This window comes from Mchenga conophoros, linkage group LG4 (genome assembly GCF_057382185.1).
Source record: "Mchenga conophoros isolate Kocher_MC1m ecotype Shallow Benthic linkage group LG4, M_conophoros_male_GT1.1, whole genome shotgun sequence".
Lineage (NCBI taxonomy): Eukaryota > Metazoa > Chordata > Actinopteri > Cichliformes > Cichlidae > Mchenga > Mchenga conophoros.
This window is the reverse complement of record NC_140529.1, coordinates 20,912,296-20,931,470: the sequence shown is the minus strand read 5'-3', so window position 1 is coordinate 20,931,470 and position 19,175 is coordinate 20,912,296. Positions and strand designations below refer to the sequence as shown.

General features: G+C 40.0%; 1 protein-coding gene across 9 annotated transcripts in view; it reads left to right on the top strand.

Annotated features, from left to right (window-relative positions):
* Positions 1 to 19,175, top strand: part of cacna1aa (calcium channel, voltage-dependent, P/Q type, alpha 1A subunit, a) — a 90,323-nt gene that overhangs the window by 49,653 nt on the left and 21,495 nt on the right. For all 9 annotated transcript variants that reach the window (XM_085270930.1, XM_085270923.1, XM_085270927.1 and 6 more), the window contains 12 exons: positions 5,895 to 5,994; positions 6,178 to 6,338; positions 6,521 to 6,661; positions 6,751 to 6,952; positions 7,039 to 7,203; positions 7,425 to 7,535; positions 9,068 to 9,151; positions 13,463 to 13,579; positions 17,416 to 17,481; positions 17,790 to 17,887; positions 18,002 to 18,152; positions 18,660 to 18,787. In XM_085270930.1, the coding sequence (XP_085127056.1) occupies positions 5,895 to 5,994; positions 6,178 to 6,338; positions 6,521 to 6,661; positions 6,751 to 6,952; positions 7,039 to 7,203; positions 7,425 to 7,535; positions 9,068 to 9,151; positions 13,463 to 13,579; positions 17,416 to 17,481; positions 17,790 to 17,887; positions 18,002 to 18,152; positions 18,660 to 18,787 (1,524 nt within the window). The remainder of the gene's footprint in view (positions 1 to 5,894; positions 5,995 to 6,177; positions 6,339 to 6,520; positions 6,662 to 6,750; positions 6,953 to 7,038; positions 7,204 to 7,424; positions 7,536 to 9,067; positions 9,152 to 13,462; positions 13,580 to 17,415; positions 17,482 to 17,789; positions 17,888 to 18,001; positions 18,153 to 18,659; positions 18,788 to 19,175) is intronic.

Genomic DNA, 19,175 nt, shown 5'->3' with positions numbered 1-19,175 from the left:
CCTCTTTCAGTGCGCCCCAGGGTGGCTGTGGCTACAATGTAGCTTGCCATCACCAGTGTGTGAATATGTGTGTGAATGGGTGGATGACTGGATATGTAAAGCGCTTTGGGGTCCTTAGGGACTAGTAAAGCGCTATATAAATACAGGCCATTTACCATTTACCATATTTTAACTCAAAAGTACAGTTTTTAAATTTAATGTTGCTGAAACAACAAAATAATAATAATAAAAATATCTATCTGATCGAGAAATCACTCATCTTTGGAAAAGAGAGTTTATGACAGAGAAATGGCTCTTTTCAAAATAAAAGCTATACTATACGCTTCTTCTGGGCTATATTCTCTGCAGCATATTAAACATATCAGGTCCCCATAAGGAGAATCATGTGCTCTGTCTAAATGATCCGGGTAAAGTTTGTAGCATGCGTGCTTGTTGTTTTTGTCTGCTTCCACTTGTCTTTGCACTAGGATGATGTCGGCGTAAATGTGCAGTCATATTTGTTGTGTTCCCACTAGTGCTGTCAGCGTTAATCTCGTTAAAATGACATTAACGCCATAACGCGGCAAATCTCCGTTAACAAGTTACCATGGATCGCCCCGTGCGTGGGGCTGGATGGCGTTAACACGTTAACAAGCTAACTGTGCTAACGCACTAGTTCCCACAAATTGAGCATTGCGTGGCACATCCGACATACTGTTTTACTTTTGTCCATGACGCGCTTACCATCAGGGTCATGCTTCACATGAAAACCAAGATAGTACCAAACGCCAGCTCTGAATGAGGGTGGGGGAGGTTCAATTTCGGGTAGCGTTAAGGCAGTTGCCATGTTGCAACGAGCTTAGCTTCTGTCTTGCTAGCTCGCGCTGCGCTCAGTGGATTTGCACTCGACAGTGCAGCCTAGGCGGAGTAGTCGAACGCACATCCACTGAGCGCTCAACACAGACAGCATGGTCAGAAGAAAAGTTGATAAAATAAATAAAAAAATTTGTATTGTTCGATACATATGCATACTGAACCGAAAGCACTGTATCGAACGGTTCAATATCGATACGAGTATTGTTGCACCCCTAGTAGATATGTTTCCGCATAATATATATGTGCTCTCAAATTAATGATAATGATATACCATAGATTTTTACACAGGTCTGCAATATGTGAAGACACTGGATATTGTTTTTACTGTGGAAGTGACTGAAAGCAAACCTACATAGCTTAAACTGCTATGAGCTTTTGGACACTTGGATTATAAGGCACCTAGCATTCTTCTGTGTTGGGTCATTGAAGTTGGTGGACTTGGAGCCTCTTGGATGGAGGATGCTCTGCTCATTTTAACTTAAACACCAGTAACATACACTTATGGACAAAAGTTTTGGGCTTCACACTCTTTTAACTACAGCTTTTGCCACAGATCAGGCACCTAGCCATACAGTCTGCCTTTACAAACATTTGTTGTTCTAAAGAGTTCAGTGAATTTAAGCATGGTGATAATATAAGACACCATACCTACAACAGGGTCAGTTCATGAACTTTCTTCCCTTTTAAATATTCCACAGTCAACCTTAACTGGTATTATTGCAAAATGGACCACAACCACAATATGGCAGACCTTACAAAAGTTACAAAGCAGGGTTAGGCAGGTACACAGTGTAGAAAAGTCACCAACACACTGCTGCAGAGTTCCCAACCTCCTCTGAATTTAACAACAACACAAAAACTATGAATTAGGAGCTTCATAGTATGGGTTTCCAGGCTGAGCAGCTCCTGTAAGTGTAAATAGGTGATACAGTACAGAATTTGTATTAATCCGAATATATTTGACAGTTTTATTTAAACTGAACTGAAATGAGAAACTTTCAGAGACTCTGTGAGTGTGTTCTGTATCTAACCACTTGAGGTCTTCAATTAATATACTGCAAATTAATATGGGAATAGCTAAGTGATACAAATAAATTAATACATTTTGAACTTTTGACTTTATACCTCTCTGACCTGTCTTCCCCATGTGATGTTTGTGTAATGTATGTATGGTCAGAAGGGTAAGTCGGCGCTGGCAAAGGTCGGTAGCCTTAACCCAATTTCCTTCGGGGTCAACCTTCAGGATCAATAAAGTTTTATTGAATTGAATTGAATAAAACTGACACTTGAGTAATGACTTGAACTAAAGATGACACCTTGGATTTTCATAGTCCCAGAATGATATCTTGTGACGTTGTCCCCTCAGATCTCCTCAAACAGTTGGGGTTTTTTTGCGGTCCTAATGACCCATCTTTTATGCCACCTTTACTGAACTGCTCCTCCTCTGCACTTTGTGTCCATTCTTCCACCTCTTTTTATCATACATCACGACGACACTCAAAATGTACTTAGTTTTCTCATCATTCTGGTCTCGGAAAAGTCTGTGAAACAGTGCACTTTCACGGGTATTTCTCCAGATATACCGAAGAAAATATTCTGCACGCTTAAATGAAGAAATAGGCTTTTTTTGTCATTCGGTAATTTGTTTACTGAAATTAATGAGAGTCTCTGGAACTATGGCAAAAATGTTAGAAATTTTGGCACGGTCACTGGGAATAGTCGTGAATTATTTCACCAAGATTCAGGTCTGTGCCTTCAGCAGTCTATCCCCACCAGTGGGTAAGAGTTAAACCCAACAAGTTACCAATAATCTCAACTAATAAAAACCTTCCAGCTTTCAAATGCAGTTATGCTAAAATAGTTTTGGTTTAATCTAACATAAACTAGGTTGTCCAGCTTATCTGCTCACTTTATAACTATGCCGTAGTACATTGTTAAAGTCCAGCTGAATTAAGAACTCATGAACATGGCAGGTGCTCCACGGTTCTGGTAGAGGTGATCCATTGTCAAGACGTTCACTCTTTGTGAATCATCTTTATATGTGTGTGTGTTTTAACCAACACTCTTTCCCCTCATTTTAGTTGAATTTGTGTCTCTCTGTTTGTATATACAGAGATCTTTGTCTCCACCTTTTCTGTGTGTCCCAACCTCTTTCTGTTTCACTGCTGAATTTTCTTTCTCTGTGTATCTTCTCTGCAAGACCAAATTCATCCAGTGGAAATGTTGAGTATGAATTATAATGTAGCCTTAATCTGAAGAAAACGAACAAACAAGCCCAATTTGACTATAGTAGAGGTTTATCATGCTAATGGCTGATGGGAGATCGGAACCAGTAAGAAAAGATTCCTACCCATCCAGATAGTACCTTAATTCAATTGGTGAAATCAAACAGCACTCCTGAAGCGATCAGAAGTCTTGTTGGAGATGTTTATCACTCCCTTAATCAAATTATTCTGGTCTGAGGGCTGCTGTGTCTTGGACCACTTATGCAGCTGTCCTTCATATTTCTGCAGTCAGACTGAGGTTCAGATCCAGACAGGCTCAGAGTCAGAGATGATGACTAATCAAGTTTGGTTTGCCTTGAAGCGCACGTTGACATTCTAAGATGGTTTTTTTCACCAGGTAGTGTTTACTCTGCTATGTGCCTGAAATGAGTTTATATGTGGGCTTGCTGGTCCTTAATAATAGTAATTTGAATATTTAATTGTTAATCATGACGTTTTACACATTAGATCATTTTCAGAGTAGCACTAGTTACCATTTGAAATCTTGCACACTCATCAAGCAGTTTTGTTTTGTTGTTTTTTTTTTTTTTGGGGGGGGGGCTAAATTGTGAATGTAAGAGATTATCTGAATGTGTGAGTAGGTTGGTTGATCTAACAAGAGAAGGTACTGTCTTTTCTTTTTTCCCCTTTCTCTCTCTCATATGGATGTTTCCCTCAAAATCCTTCCTTTTCTGTGTCCCATTCTGTTTCTTTATCCCACCTTGTCTCCTCTGTCTTGTTGTTCTCACCTCTTACTCATATCTCTCTTCGGACTACGAGCAGCAGCGGCAGCGGGTAAAGTTCTCTCACTTTTTCCTCCTCATTTTCTTCTTCTGCACTCTTGGTATCTGTTTCTCTGATCACACATCTCTTTCCTTCTCATTCATCCATTGTCAAAGTTGAAATGTGTATCTGTCTATATTATTTTTCTTTTTTTTTTAAATCCATTGTTCACCATGGAACAACTCGGACTCAAACCCAACTAAACCTCATCTTAACTTCTGTCAGGTCCTCAGCTGATTCACACAGATGCAAAGGAGATATTTGTGCTTTAATTGCAGGTTTTTCCACACATTTTTATTTCAATAAATATGGATATGAACATGATCAAGAAAGAAACTTTTAACCAAAGATGGATAAAAACACAGACACAGTGATTTGCATACACACACACACTCATGCAGATACACACATTAGTGGTGGTTGTGTGCAAATACACACACAGCCACCACCAGTCTGCCATCTGGTCTAACAGCTGTAAGACACAGGCAGCTGTATACACAGCTGCTGCCCCCCTAAGGATCACTTTCAGTGACCTCTTCACCCTGATCTGTACACTGGATATGTGAGGATTTGTTAAAATCAGGGCATTTGAATTACAGTCAAATTTTCTATTAAACTAATCGCAGCCAGTTTACATAAAGTCAGCATCAGTTAACTCCTGCATTGTTTCTTTAGGCTCCTGCAGCCTTGTACACAGTGCCAGCCCAAATCCAGTATTTGACATGTCTAGATTACAGAAACCTATTCAGAAAGTTTGGACAACAACACCTTTCACCTTGGAAGCTATAGCAAGTAGCTAGGGATCTTAAGCTACTTGCTATAGCTAGAGAGATACCTATGGCGTTACCACAGAAACCCATAAAGCTAGGTTGGTAATGTCTGGAAGCACAAATCCGACTGTAACACTTGAAGATAAGGAAAGTCTGATCACAACATCTGATTTAAGGAACAAATCTGCCATGTCTTCAGTCTGAACATAGCCTTTGAGGTCTATTATAATTTAACACTCTATGGCATATGTGCCTGGACAGTTACACTGCCAAAGTGAAAAAAAACAAAGAGAGGTTTGGCTCAGCATTTCATTGGGAAATGCTTTATAAAATCTTTGTCTTGGCCAAAAACCATGCAAGACAAGATTCCATGCTGTCTGAACAATGCTGTGAAACAAGCTAATCCTGGAGCTTATAGAAATTAACTAGATGAGTCATCAAGAGAGAGTTTGGCTTGTTCATTTAAAAAGTTTTTCCCATTTTTAAGCACAACAACACTACCAAATTGTGGCATATGCTTGAAATTGAAGGCGTTTTGAAAATGTGTTAAAACTTTTAACGCATTTACGGTGACGAGCAGAAGAGCCCCTTGCTTTGCTCCTCTTACTCAACTGCCCTACGACAGAATACAATTTTGTTCTCGCTGAGAGTACAGCTAAACTCTCTCTCTCTAAATGTCTCTCTATAGAATAAATTTCTCCACCCCTCAAACTGCTGCTTAAAAGAAGAAATACTGCAGCATGGAAAGCAAGGTTTCAATGCAGCATGAACAGATTTCACCATTAACTGCGCATGGGCAAACTGAGGCTTTAGTGTTTTTGAAAGGCATTGAAATACATTGCAAAACACTACACAAGGGAGATAGCATTCAGACAGGAATGATATCAGTTGTTCCCATAGCATGTACTCTAGTTATAAATCCCCACCTAATTCTAGCATGTAGCTACGATGTTATCCTCACACTTAGGAATAAGGCTAAAGCGTAATCTGATAGCAATGCTGCATGCGTTGCTATGCACTTAACCCAGACGTAGTTACTCATTGATTTTGAGTTAACTCGGACACACATGCCATCAAGAAATGGCTGCCCATCGCCATTTTGGAATCGAGAGGATTAAGGCTTTCATGTGCTGCGTATACTAAGTCTGCTGAGACTTGTAACTTTCACTCTCCTGTGTGTACATGTATGTCTTCTTTGTTTTTGGTGTGTAAACACGTGTAGGGGGAACAGCAAGGGAAAAGACATCAGCACCATCAAGTCGCTGAGGGTACTGAGAGTGCTACGACCTCTAAAGACTATTAAACGACTTCCCAAACTCAAGGTACGCTTGCGCAGCAAAGAGACTCCATTACTTATATTTCACTTTTACACAGATTATTGATGAAATCTACCTTAAGGTAAGTACAACAACCAAGAAAATTAAACAAATTACACCCTGATCTACCATCATCTATTATTCTTTAACCCCCCCTAATATTATGTTGTTCTCTTGCTTTGTCCTCAGGCTGTGTTTGACTGTGTGGTGAACTCTCTGAAGAATGTGCTCAACATCCTGATTGTCTATTTACTCTTCATGTTCATCTTTGCTGTGGTTGCTGTTCAGCTCTTCAAGGGGCGTTTTTTTTACTGCACTGATGAATCCAAAGAATTTGAGCGCGACTGCAGGTCAGGAAAAAAAATCCAACTCCTTTCACCTTGCGCTGTGAAAATGTCCTGGTGACCTGCATAACTTTTGGTTTAATCCTTAAAGATTAAAGTGTCTCCTCTCCATCCTCTGTGTCATACCTAATGCAAACGTTTATAAGTTTTTTTCCTTTCAGTCCTTGTGCTGATTTTGTGTTTTTCAGAGGCGAGTATCTGGTGTACGAACGTGATAACGAAGTGAGGGCGCAGAAGCGGGAGTGGAAGAAGTACGATTTCCACTACGACAATGTGGCTTGGGCCCTTCTCACCCTCTTCACTGTCTCTACTGGAGAGGGGTGGCCGCAGTGAGTAGCCTATATGTGAATATATTCATTCATAAATAGAGCAAGTGTGGATATTGACAACCTGTAACAATACTTCACTGTCACTTCAGGGTGCTGAAACACTCGGTCGATGCGACTTACGAGAATCAGGGCCCAAGTCCAGGATACCGGATGGAGATGTCCATCTTTTACGTGGTGTACTTCGTGGTCTTCCCCTTCTTCTTCGTCAACATCTTCGTAGCTCTCATTATCATCACTTTCCAGGAACAAGGCGACAAGATGATGGAAGATTACAGTTTAGAAAAGAATGAGGTGAGCAAGGATTCCGAAACTGGAGCGTTGCATGATGGAAAGGCACGATGCAAACCGAAAATGTCTTTTTCTGCTGTTTTTGACAGAGAGCCTGTATAGACTTTGCCATCAACGCCAAGCCTCTGACACGCCACATGCCACAAAACAAGCTAAGCTTTCAGTACCGTATGTGGGAGTTTGTGGTGTCACCGCCATTTGAGTATACCATCATGGCGATGATCGCGCTCAACACAATCGTGCTGATGATGAAGGTAAAGGCCTGCAAGCTCCAAACAAGGAATAAGTAACGCACAGAACAACATAAACACCAAGACAGCCACCGAGTTGCTGAACTTAACGTCTAAATTTATACCATTAGCTCTTGTTGCCTGCGCCTTAAAAAAAAATACAAGCAGCCTTTACTAGTCTGGAATGATTCAAATACTTCTGCTTTTCTGAGAGAGGTACTGCCTATGTGTGTTTTTGTTTACAGTATTACGGAGCCTCCGACACCTATGAAGCTGTGTTAGCCAACCTGAACATAGTGTTTACTTCCCTCTTCTCCATGGAGTGTGTACTCAAGATCATCGCCTTTGGAGCACTGGTGAGTATTTCTGGGTTTATGTGTGGCGACGATGTACTGCTCTGTAAAAATATGAGAAGCCAATAAGAACATATATACATATTTATTTTCGTGCCTTTTTTCTGTATTGAATGAATTTTACCATTTAAAATGAACAGAATGCCCATATACTAAACAAAACAAAAAACTGAAAACGTTTACAGCCAAAAACAGCTCTTCATCTGGGCCTGACTTTCAACTAGATTACCCTGTATCCCCCACTTTCTCCACCAATCTATGTATTACACTGTCTAATGCTATTCGGATTGTTGGCAATAATCAAATGATTTGTTTTTCAGTTACAAAACCAAAAATTTAAACAAATCAGAAGCTACAAAAAATCAGTGATAAAGTTATTTTACCGGCAAAAGATGCAGATGAGAGAAAAAAGTACAGACGAGATAGTTTGACAATGAATGGGAGGTGATAAAGGACAGAGGTGGGATTATAATATATTAACTGAAAAAATGAAAGTGAGTGACATATAGGCGGCCAAAAGAGAAGCAAAGATTAGAGAGCGGGTGGTGAGTAGACAGCATCAGCTCTGATTCATGGATAAACTTATGTACGTATTAGGCATGTCGTAAGCACACATAATCCCAGCCCTCAGAGATATTAGTGTCCGTGTGTGTGTATGTGCGTGCGTGTGTGTGTGTGTCAAAGTGGTTTATTTTAATATCCGCCTCCCTTGCTCTCCCCTGGTCCTTCCACTTGTCTAATGCACAATTTGGCTCCAGGCAATATGTGGGTAAGCAAAGAAGCAGAGGCTTATTAGCATTTTGTCCCGAGTATTACATGACTCGTTGCTTTGAGTGTCCCCACTTATTGAAAGAATGCTTTAGAAAATCTCTAATCAAATATAGATTGAAATTTTTTTTGCATATATATCTATAAATGGAGGGCTATAATAGAATTTTTAAAAGGTTTTGAAACTGAAAGAAATTCAAATTGGTTTTTGCTGTACTATATGTGTTGTTTGATGGATGTTATAGTCTTGTGATGCAGTACAATGTGTCCCTGGTGTGCTGGTATCTTTCCAGCGTCCCTTCACTGATGGTCAATTTGTCTCATCTAATTTCTTTCCTGTTCCTGTCCTACACTGACATTTGTTTTCTTCCACTTTCTTGTTCCCCTTCTGTATTTTTCTGTCCTTGTCTCATTTTCTAATTCTTTACTTCTTACTTTTTTTTCTCCTTGGTATGGTTTTTCATTTAAATATGACTTATACATCCTTTTGCTTGTTATTTTCATGTGATCTGTCTGCGCTCCATCCCGTTGCGTTGCTCAATTTCTCTGTCAATCTTTATCTCTTCCCCTCCTTACTCTTTGTCTGCTTCCTTGCCACATCAATGTTCTTCTGCTTTTTACTGTGTCACTCTTGCCTCATGTCACCTCATATCCTCCTTTTTTCTCCTTTATCCTGCTCGTTGTTCTTCTCTGTCCCTGTCTCGTCTCTTCTTCTTTCTCTCGCTTTCTTGTACTTCTTTTTTCCCTCTCTCTTATGCTGATCACAGAATTATTTCAAAGATGCCTGGAATATTTTTGACTGTGTGACAGTTCTGGGCAGCATTACAGACATCCTCGTTACTGAGCTTGGGGTAAGTACCAGATTTTGAGGTGTCTGTGTACAGATGTTTATGTTTTACACTCCTGTATTGAAAAGTCAAACTGGAAGCAAACAGATGTGATATTACATTAGCATGTTTCTTTCTTAAACAGGCATGACTGAGGTATGTTTGGTGAACTTCAGAATGTGTTTGTGGACTTTCACATCTGCCTCACCATCTAAAAAACATTAAGTAGACAAGACAAGGAGTAAGGAGAGAGCATGAGTTAGAGGCCAGTGTTGAGTTGCTCAGTCATGCATGAGTATCTCTTGAAAGTCTTATATAATTGTCCCAGTTGGTGGGATGGGAATACAGCCAACCAGTGCCGAGCCACTGACAGGCAGGAAGGCAGGAAGCATGCTGATTACCTATAGTGAGCCATAGCCTCTCCAAGCAGCCTTTTAGTTTGTTATAATATTAGGGTGGTCAGTGGGTGCATCAGTTTGCAACTGCATCAGAAGTACCTGAAACAACAACAGCATCAACAACATTATGGGTATATTAAGATCAATGATGAATGAGTGCCCTAGATTTGGTGTGCAGCATTACATTTTTGCTAAATATTGCACCAAATTGCCTGTAATGACACGCTGAACCAAGTAAACAAAATGAGTTAATTCAGTTTATTTAGGACCTGCATTCAGATTTTTCAAATGTTGTATTACCTCACTATGTCCATTAAGGAGATGAAATTGTGTGTCAGTGCATTTATTATGTGATGCATGAAACTGGGTTGAGCATCATTTGTGAAACACTTGTTCAATCCTAAAAATCTATTTAAACGTAGAACCCCAAAAATAGTACATTTGTATAAATCTACATACAGAAGGTAATCAGAGAGACTCAACCTAAAGCTAATATTTGAAGGTTGGTACAAATGTTCTTTGTATATTGTTGGGACATATTTTAAGAAAAGACTCTTGTTGCGTAAGAAGTAAACTCTGAATAACAGATGGTATTGATAGGAATACAGGGAGTGCAGAATTATTAGGCAAATGAGTATTTTATCCACATCATCCTCTTCATGTATGTTGTCTTACTCCAAGCTGTATAGGCTCGAAAGCCTACTACCAATTAAGCATATTAGGTGATGTGCATCTCTGTAATGAGAAGGGGTGTGGTCTAATGACATCAACACCCTATATCAGGTGTGCATAATTATTAGGCAACGTCCTTTCCTTTGGCAAAATGGGTCAAAAGAAGGACTTGACAGGCTTAGAAAAGTCAAAAATAGTGAGATATCTTGCAGAGGGATGCAGCAGTCTCAAAATTGCAAAGCTTCTGAAGCGTGATCATCGAACAATCAAGCGTTTCATTCAAAATAGTCAACAGGGTCGCAAGAAGCGTGTGGAAAAACCAAGGCGCAAAATAACTGCCCATGAACTGAGAAAAGTCAAGCGTGCAGCTGCCAAGATGCCACTTGCACCCAGTTTGGCCATATTTCAGAGCTGCAACATCACTGGAGTGCCCAAAAGCACAAGGTGTGCAATACTCAGAGACATGGCCAAGGTAAGAAAGGCTGAAAGACGACCACCACTGAACAAGACACACAAGCTGAAACGTCAAGACTGATGAAATGAGAGTGAGTTTTTTGTTTGTTGCCTAATAATGCCTAATAATTATGCACAGTAATAGTCACCTGCACACACAGATAACCCCCTAAAATAGCTAAAACTAAAAACAAACTAAAAGCTACTTCCAAAAACATTCAGCTTTGATATTACTGAGTTTTTTGGGTTCATTGAGAACATGGTTGTTGTTCAATAATAAAATTATTCCTCAAAAATACAACTTGCCTAATAATTCTGCACTCCCTGTACATAATCTGTATTTAGGAGATGAAGCCATTTCTTGGACAGAATTAATTTAAGAAGAAATTCAAAAACTATCCCCAATAATGTTGAAGTCAGAGTTGTAGAGTATTTGCAGCTGTAACCAAGAATCAAGAGCCAATGTAACAATTACTACTGAAAGGCTTTTCTCTCTTTTTTTTAACAATTTATAATAATGCAATATAAGCCGTAATAAGTGGAGGCTATGTGCTCTGTATATTTCTTGCCTCAACTACGTGGAAAATCCACCTACATTGCAAACATTACATTATTATAACCACCTCTGCTCTTCTTTGACAGTTGCATCATTACTATATATCACATGACTTTGGCAGTCAGTCCTATTGGGTGGTGTATGAGTTTTTGGTTACCTTGTATGTGGGTCACATCTTAGTACTGTAGCTTGCTTCATTAGAAAGGTTGAGAATTAGTGCCTTTCAAAGAGATGCCCTGTTGTCTCTCCACTCTAATGCCTCACCAATCTTACCATTATTATAAAAATATAGATCCCAATTGATTGAGTATGGTTAGATGATTTCCTCTCCCCTGTGTTGTATTGTTTGTTTCTACCTGCCTGGATAGGAAAATCTTCTATTTCTGAGTTTGGTTTGATTTGACTTGTTTAGCTCCTGGTTATTTTTTTTTTATTATTTATTTATTAGTTTATTTATTTATTAATTGGTACAGAGCGTGAATCTTTGTTCATTTGGTCTTGATTATTTCTACTCAAGATTTCATTCACTTATGTATCGACATACAGTCATGGATTTTTAGAATCCATGTATTTTCTTTTTTCATGCTGCCTTGATTCTTGGTATCAGCATTATGAATGTGTAAAATCTACAGACACTTACCTTTGTGCTAATTTCTCTTTGAATGACTGTTGATTTCTTTCTTGTTTTTATCTTTTCACATGCTTTCTTTAAATCGTCCTCAAACTTAACGACGATCTACTGTAATCTACTTCTCCAATCCCCTTCTCCCCTCAACACCTACTACTTGCTGTGATTCCATCCAATCAAAATGCACTATGATTCCTCTGTGTCCACCCATGACAACTGGCTTGGTCAATCTCTCTGGTTGTTCTTCGAACCAACCAATAATCCAAAAATTTGCTGCTATAAACCATAACTCTGCAACATCCACATGTAGATGGTTTGTAATTTTTTGGAGATCTTATTTTACTGCATGTGTTTCAGCTGCATCCCAGTCAACGTTCTGGCTCTGGAATGTGTACAGTTTGCTTGACTGCTTTGCTATGATCACTCTGAACCCTTAACTTGTACATTTGCGTTTGTTATCTCCCAGCTAGTCACTGTATATCTCCACAAGCGTGTGCTGAAATATATCCTTTACTCAACACTAATATTCGGTTTGTAAAGGATTGGGTTTTAGAAACTACAGTAGATGGTAAAATTTATCCACATATATGTATAAAAGTTGCTGGGAGAGTGTTTCTAGTAACAACATATTAAATCCAAAGCTTTGACAGTGGCAGGAAGAACAAGTGATGCATGTTGCCCATTGCATGCCACTGGCAGAAACCCCTGTACACACAGACACACACAGAAACATGCAGCAATGCAATATAAGCAGTAATTGAATAAAGCCTGCATGTGCTGATACCAGTTACTTTTGAGCACTTCACATCTCAACCTGCAGTCTAATAGATTTATCTGCTAAACTATGTACAGTTTATTAGTCACGTGTTCAGTCTGATGAGAGTGGAAAATGGTAACCTAAAGAAATTCACCTATGTAGTAATGACCTTTGTTGGTCCTTGAACCACCCTCTGCTCTTATTTGACAGTGACATCACTATTGTATGTCACATGACTTTGGCAGTCGGTCCTATTGGATGGTGCATGAGCTGCCGTTTTTGCTTGCCTTGCATTGGCTGCTTTGCCTTGTGTTTGGTTCACATCTGCATGCTGCGGCTTGCTTCATTTGAAACGTTGCATATTTTGCCTTCGGAGAATTAGTGCATTTGGTTGTCTTTCCAAGAAGTGTCCTGAAGTCCCTGCACTCTAACTCCTCACCAGTCCTAACACAATTACTAAAAACATATATCCCAATTGGATGAAACTGGTTAGATCTGGATGATTTCCTTTCCCCTGTGTTGTATGGTTTGATTCTACATTACTGGATATGAAAAGCTTGTTTGGAGCCTTGCTGATTTGAGTTTGGTTTGCTTTGACTTGTTTGGCTCCTGATATTTTTTATTATTATTTGTATTGAGTTTGAATCTTCTTTAATTTGGATTTGACTGTTTTTCTTCTCATTTTTTTTATTCGTCTGTAAGGAAGATTGCCTGCATAATTTGAAGTACGACTAACTATTTTCCTTCCCTTTCCATTCCCCAATCCCCCCTCTTGTTCCCTTTTCACAATCCTTTATTTCTGTTCTCTTTCCCTTGCTTTTCCCTTCCTCAACTCCCCCATTTCTCTGGTTATACTGTGGCTGTATTGTAGAATAATTTCATCAACCTAAGTTTCCTAAGGCTGTTCAGAGCAGCTCGTCTCATCAAACTGCTGAGACAGGGAGAAACCATCCGAATCTTGCTCTGGACCTTCGTTCAGTCTTTCAAGGTTTGCTTCCAATTATATAGCTTATTACCCTGAAAAATCACATGCATTGATATGTGTAGACGCTACATGTCAGTGCAGTGTATTCATTGTATAGATCCCTTCCTTTTACAAAAGAGGTTTTGGTGCAGTGCAAAAGTATATTAAAAAAAAGAATTTGATTTTGATTTGAACCTTATATTAAGCTGTAAAACGTGTTGTTAAAAGGCATTATTCATTTTAAATTGGCTGCCAGCAATTCTTTTAGAGGAAGCTGTTCCTAACATTGGTAGCATTGTTGTGCTTAAAGGTACAGTGTACAGTGGGGCAAAAAAGTATTTAGTCAGCCACCGATTGTGCAAGTTCCCCCACTTAAAATGATGACAGAGGTCAGTAATTTGCACCAGAGGTACACTTCAACTGTGAGAGACAGAATGTGAAAAAAAAATCCATGAATTCACATGGTAGGATTTGTAAAGAATTTATCCGTAAATTAGGGTGGAAAATAAGTATTTGGTCACCTCAAACAAGGAAAATCTCTGGCTCTCACAGACCTGTAACGTCTTCTGTAAGAAGCTTTTCTGTCCCCCACTCGTATGAATGGCACCTGTTTGAACTCATCATCTGTATAAAAGACACCTGTCCACAGCCTCAAACAGTCAGACTCCAAACTCCGCCATGGCCAAGACCAAAGAGCTTTCGAAGGACACCAGGAAAAGTATTGTAGACCTGCACCAGACTGGGAAGAGTGAATCTACAATAGGCAAGCAGCTTGGTGTGAAAAAATCAACTGTGGGAGCAATCATCAGAAAATGGAAGACATACAAGACCACTGATAATCTCCCTCGATCTGGGGCTCCACGCAAGATCTCATCCCGTGGGGTCAAAATGATCATGAGAACGGTGAGCAAAGATCCCAGAACCACACGGGGGGACCTGGTGAATGACCTGCAGAGAGCTGGGACCAAAGTAACAAAGGTCACCATCAGTAACACACTACAACGGCAGGGAATCAAATCCCGCAGTGCCAGACGTGTTCCGCTGCTGAAGCCAGTGCATGTCCAGGCCCGTCTGAAGTTTGCCAGAGAGCACATGGATGATACAGCAGAGGATTGGGAGAATGTCATGTGGTCAGATGAAACCAAAGTAGAACTTTTTGGTATAAACTCAACTCGTCGTGTTTGGAGGAAGAAGAATACTGAGTTGCATCCCAAGAACACCATACCTACTGTGAAGCATGGGGGTGGAAACATCATGCTATGGGGCTGTTTTTCTGCCAAGGGGACAGGACGACTGATCCGTGTTAAGGACAGAATGAATGGGGCCATGTATCGTGAGATTTTGAGCCAAAACCTCCTTCCATCAGTGAGAACTTTGAAGATGAAACGAAGCTGGGTCTTCCAACATGACAATGATCCAAAACACACCGCCCGGGCAACAAAGGAGTGGCTCCGTAAGAAGCATTTGAAAGTCCTGGAGTGGCCTAGCCAGTCTCCAGACCTCAACCCCATAGAAAATCTGTGGCGGGAGTTGAAAGTCCGTGTTGCTCGGCGACAGCCCCAAAACATCACTGCTCTCGAGAAGATCTGCATGGAGGAATGGGCCAAAATACCAGCTACTGTGTGTGCAAACCTGGTAAAGACCTATAGTAAACGTTTGACCTCTGTTATTGCCAACAAAGGTTATGTTACAAAGTATTGAGTTGTATTTTTGTTATTGACCAAATACTTATTTTCCACCCTGATTTACGAATAAATTCTTTACAAATCCTACCATGTGGATTCATGGATTTTTCTTTCACATTCTGTCTCTCACAGTTGAAGTGTACCTCTGGTGCAAATTACTGACCTCTGTCATCACTTTAAGTGGGGGAACTTGCACAATCGGTGGCTGACTAAATACTTTTTTGCCCCACTGTATGTGTATCATACAAAGGAGCCAAGAGAGGACGGAGGTCTTCATATTTATTTTCACTGCATGTTTGAGGTTAAACTTTTAACTTGGATTTCAAAACAATGGTTTTCAGAAATTTCTGGAGTCCATGGAGGGATTTTCATAAGACCAATAGAGGCACTTACAGTGGGGCAAAAAAGTATTTAGTCAGCCACCGATTGTGCAAGTTCCCCCACCTAAAATGATGACAGAGGTCAGTAATTTGCACCAGAGGTACACTTCAACTGTGAGAGACAGAATGTGAAAAAAAAATCCATGAATCCACATGGTAGGATTTGTAAAGAACTTATTCGTAAATCAGGGTGGAAAATAAGTATTTGGTCAATAACAAAAATACAACTCAATACTTTGTAACATAACCTTTGTTGGCAATAACAGAGGTCAAACGTTTACTATAGGTCTTTACCAGGTTTGCACACACAGTAGCTGGTATTTTGGCCCATTCCTCCATGCAGATCTTCTCAAGAGCAGTGATGTTTTGGGGCTGTCGCCGAGCAACACGGACTTTCAACTCCCGCCACAGATTTTCTATGGGGTTGAGGTCTGGAGACTGGCTAGGCCACTCCAGGACTTTCAAATGCTTCTTACGGAGCCACTCCTTTGTTTCCCGGGCGGTGTGTTTTGGATCATTGTCATGTTGGAAGACCCAGCCTCGTTTCATCTTCAAAGTTCTCACTGATGGAAGGAGGTTTTGGCTCAAAATCTCACGATACATGGCCCCATTCATTCTGTCCTTAACACGGATCAGTCGTCCTGTCCCCTTGGCAGAAAAACAGCCCCATAGCATGATGTTTCCACCCCCATGCTTCACAGTAGGTATGGTGTTCTTGGGATGCAACTCAGTATTCTTCTTCCTCCAAACACGACGAGTTGAGTTTATACCAAAAAGTTCTACTTTGGTTTCATCTGACCACATGACATTCTCCCAATCCTCTGCTGTATCATCCATGTGCTCTCTGGCAAACTTCAGACGGGCCTGGACATGCACTGGCTTCAGCAGCGGAACACGTCTGGCACTGCGGGATTTGATTCCCTGCCATTGTAGTGTGTTACTGATGGTGACCTTTGTTACTTTGGTCCCAGCTCTCTGCAGGTCATTCACCAGGTCCCCCCGTGTGGTTCTGGGATCTTTGCTCACCGTTCTCATGATCAGTTTGACCCCACGGGATGAGATCTTGCGTGGAGCCCCAGATCGAGGGAGATTATCAGTGGTCTTGTATGTCTTCCATTTTCTGATGATTGCTCCCACAGTTGATTTTTTCACACCAAGCTGCTTGCCTATTGTAGATTCACTCTTCCCAGTCTGGTGCAGGTCTACAATACTTTTCCTGGTGTCCTTCGAAAGCTCTTTGGTCTTGGCCATGGCGGAGTTTGGAGTCTGACTGTTTGAGGCTGTGGACAGGTGTCTTTTATACAGATGATGAGTTCAAACAGGTGCCATTCATACAGGTAACGAGTGGGGGACAGAAAAGCTTCTTACAGAAGACGTTACAGGTCTGTGAGAGCCAGAGATTTTCCTTGTTTGAGGTGACCAAATACTTATTTTCCACCCTGATTTACGAATAAATTCTTTACAAATCCTACCATGTGAATTCATGGATTTTTTTTCCACATTCTGTCTCTCACAGTTGAAGTGTACCTCTGGTGCAAATTACTGACCTCTGTCATCATTTTAAGTGGGGGAACTTGCACAATCGGTGGCTGACTAAATACTTTTTTGCCCCACTGTATTAATTGTGAGATATTCCACCAGGTGATAGATAGATAGATAGATAGATAGATAGATAGATAGATAGATAGATAGATAGATAGATAGATAGATAGATAGATAGATAGATAGATAGATAGATAGATAGATAGATGCAGGATCTAGCTTATTAGTTAACATTTATTGTGTCTCTTTTCAGGCACTGCCTTATGTTTGCCTCCTCATTGCCATGCTGTTTTTCATCTACGCCATCATTGGGATGCAGGTGGGTGAGAACCTCAACCTAAAACTTGCTCCAGTGCTGCTGGGATGCATTAAATATATTTTATAGTATAACTATAATGACGAGGAGTGCAGCATACTAAATGATAGTGAAAAGAGTGATCATATTTGGAGTATAATAGCAAGAGAAGGAACGTTACAAAAATGTCAAAATGGGATTTATGTCTTAGTTTCAGATTGTTACTTATAATCTTTGTTCCTGTATGTTTTTGTGGCAAAAAAGACTAAATGTTCAGCGATCAACAACCATCGTCTAGTTTTCACTTTTAACAGTATCATTGTGTTTGACAGCTGTTTGGGAATATTGCAATTGAAGAAGTTGGAGACAGTGCCATCAACCAACATAACAACTTCAGGACCTTTGTAGAGGCTCTTATGCTTCTCTTTAGGTGCTTTTATATGTAACTCTGTAAACCTATAATATACATTTCCATGCATGCCCCAGTCTCTCTTGAGGTCATTCAATTCTGGATAGGTAAAATAATCTTTTTGTATGTTTGAAGGAGTGCAACGGGTGAGGCATGGCACGAGATCATGTTGGCGTGTCTTGGGGGTAAGGACTGTGACCTCAAGTCAGGGAATGTAGATCCAGATTGTGGCAGCCAGTTTGCCTACCTCTACTTTGTGTCGTTCATCTTCTTCTGTTCATTCTTGGTGAGCCCCCGGGTTATCCCAGTTACTGATCGACATAACATAATATAACATTACATGACACAACACAGTGCAATGCAATGTCACACAGCATGACAAAACACATTATAACATACACATAACTAGGGATGGCATAACACGACAGCACAACATAAGATGACTTGACAAAACTTAACATAACATCATGTGACCGATCATAACATCGTAACATAATGTATCACGATATAGTATATCATAACGTAACATGAAATACCACATTGTAACCTGACATATCGTAAAATTGCATGACATAACTTGGTATAACGTAATATGACATAATAAGACATAACAAGACTAACAATAACATAAAATTGTCCATCTTTTAGTTAAAGCTGATTAAGTAAATTAGCATTTCACGTCACAGCTATTAAACCAGTGATTTTGTGAAATCAGTGGCTGTTTGTAACTTTTTTTGTAACTTTTCTGTTTGTATGTGTGTCGCTGTGTGTGTTTGTGTGCATGCATGCGTAGATGCTGAATCTGTTTGTAGCTGTTATCATGGACAACTTTGAGTACCTGACTAGAGATTCATCCATACTAGGACCTCACCATTTGGATGAGTATGTCAGGATATGGGCGGAGTATGACCCTGCTGCCTGGTGAGTTATATAACGCCTATACTCAGGTGTAAAGAGGCACAAGCACAAGGAACAGATCTGTTTACACATGTAGTACTTGCACATATATTCATAAAATTATACTTTTAAGAGTTTGTACATACAACAACAAAGACACTATTTAAAACCTGATATTTAGACACCTTTAATGCATCTTTTTCTCTATATTTTAATAAGCTTGCCCACACAGAGAGACGCAAGAAGTTAAAGCGGCTACTTCTCCTTAATTTTGAGATTTTCTTTTCTTTTTTTGGTGTGAAGACTTTTTTTTAAAGTGATACAGTGAACAAGAGAATTGAACACATACAAGCATCGGCTTTTTAAAACATTAATTTACTAAAGAAATAGCTGCAAGGGGGCTGTAACGGAT